Raw genomic sequence first — 1,622 nt, forward strand, 5'->3', positions numbered from 1 at the left:
GATGTCCTGTGTGAGCTCTTGAGAGTTTTCCAGTCTGCAGTTTCCCCATCATTCTTTGCCTGACATAGAAGAATTTCATCCTTTGCACTCAAGCTTAATACTGGCAGTGGACTCAAGAGGAATTCTGTGCAAATATCTGGAGCTCGTTCCCTGCCACATGGATTCCAGCTGCCTTCAGCGTCCTGAACTTCAAACTTCGTCTCTTGGACTCAGTGATTTTATTGTACTTGCTGTGAACTGCCTCCTTGCACTAGTATATTGATTGGAGAATCCCCATGGTTGGAGGAGCCTGGTAGGTAACAGACAATGGGGTCTCAAAGAGTCAGACACGACTGAGTGGCTGTGCACACAGCATAGATGTAGGTATATCATGTGTAAAGTGTGATACTGACTTTTAACCTCACCAGCTAAACCAATGTTGAATTCTACAATTTTGAATAGGTTTTCTTTAAAAATTAAGATTTAAATAGCCCTTTTGGCTCTCTGAGCTGCACCATGGGGGTCGGCAAGAACAAGCGCCTTACGAAAGGAGGCAAAAAGGGAGCCAAGAAGAAAGTGGTTGACCCATTTTCTAAAAAAGATTGGTATGATGTGAAAGCACCAGCTATGTTCAATATAAGGAATATTGGGAAAACATTGGTCACGAGAACTCAAGGAACCAAAATCGCGTCTGATGGCCTCAAAGGTCGTGTTTTTGAAGTGAGTCTTGCTGATCTGCAGAATGATGAAGTAGCATTTAGAAAATTCAAGCTAATTACTGAGGATGTTCAGGGCAAAAACTGCCTGACTAATTTTCATGGTATGGATCTTACCCGTGACAAAATGTGCTCCATGGTCAAAAAATGGCAGACCATGATTGAAGCTCACGTTGATGTCAAGACTACCGATGGTTACTTGCTTCGTCTGCTCTGTGTGGGCTTTACTAAAAAGCGCAACAATCAGATCCGGAAGACTTCTTATGCCCAGTACCAGCAGGTGCGCCAGATCCGTAAGAAGATGATGGAGATCATGACCCGAGAGGTGCAGACAAACGACTTGAAAGAGGTGGTCAACAAATTGATTCCAGATAGCATTGGAAAAGACATAGAAAAGGCTTGCCAATCTATTTATCCACTCCATGATGTCTTCGTTAGAAAAGTAAAAATGCTGAAGAAGCCTAAATTTGAATTGGGAAAACTCATGGAGCTACATGGTGAAGGTAGTAGTTCTGGAAAAGCTACTGGGGACGAGACAGGTGCTAAAGTTGAATGAGCTGATGGATACGAACCACCAGTCCAAGAATCGGTTTAAAATGCAGACTCTTAATGGTGACAAATAAAAGATCTTATTTGTGGTAAAAAAAAAAATTAATAAATAAAAATAAAAATTAAGATTTAAATAAATTTTCAAAAGAGCAAGTTTTATAATTTCAGCATTACTAAATTTTTTAAATTTAACACTGATGCTCATTTAGTTATCATTTGCGTTCACTTTTTAATTTTAATATATAATTTTCAATGTCAGAAGAAATAAAATTCCAAAGCCATGAAAAAATTTTATTTTTTAGCATTTAAATTTTCAATAAAAATATATTCAAGATTTTGTACCTTGAATAAATTATATTTTAATACTTTACATCATTG

At 38.0% G+C, this 1,622-nt stretch overlaps 1 protein-coding gene across 1 annotated transcript; it reads left to right on the plus strand.

The window, feature by feature from the left end:
- The first annotated feature begins 475 nt into the window (after nucleotides 1-475).
- Nucleotides 476-1,340, plus strand: LOC133048672 (small ribosomal subunit protein eS1-like). The gene has a single exon (XM_061132454.1). The coding sequence runs from the start codon at nucleotides 496-498 to the stop codon at nucleotides 1,249-1,251; it is 756 nt and encodes a 251-aa protein (XP_060988437.1). The 5' UTR covers nucleotides 476-495; the 3' UTR covers nucleotides 1,252-1,340.
- Nucleotides 1,341-1,622: the final 282 nt, after the last annotated feature.

Source organism: Dama dama, chromosome 29, assembly GCF_033118175.1.
Source record: "Dama dama isolate Ldn47 chromosome 29, ASM3311817v1, whole genome shotgun sequence".
Classification (NCBI taxonomy): domain Eukaryota; kingdom Metazoa; phylum Chordata; class Mammalia; order Artiodactyla; family Cervidae; genus Dama; species Dama dama.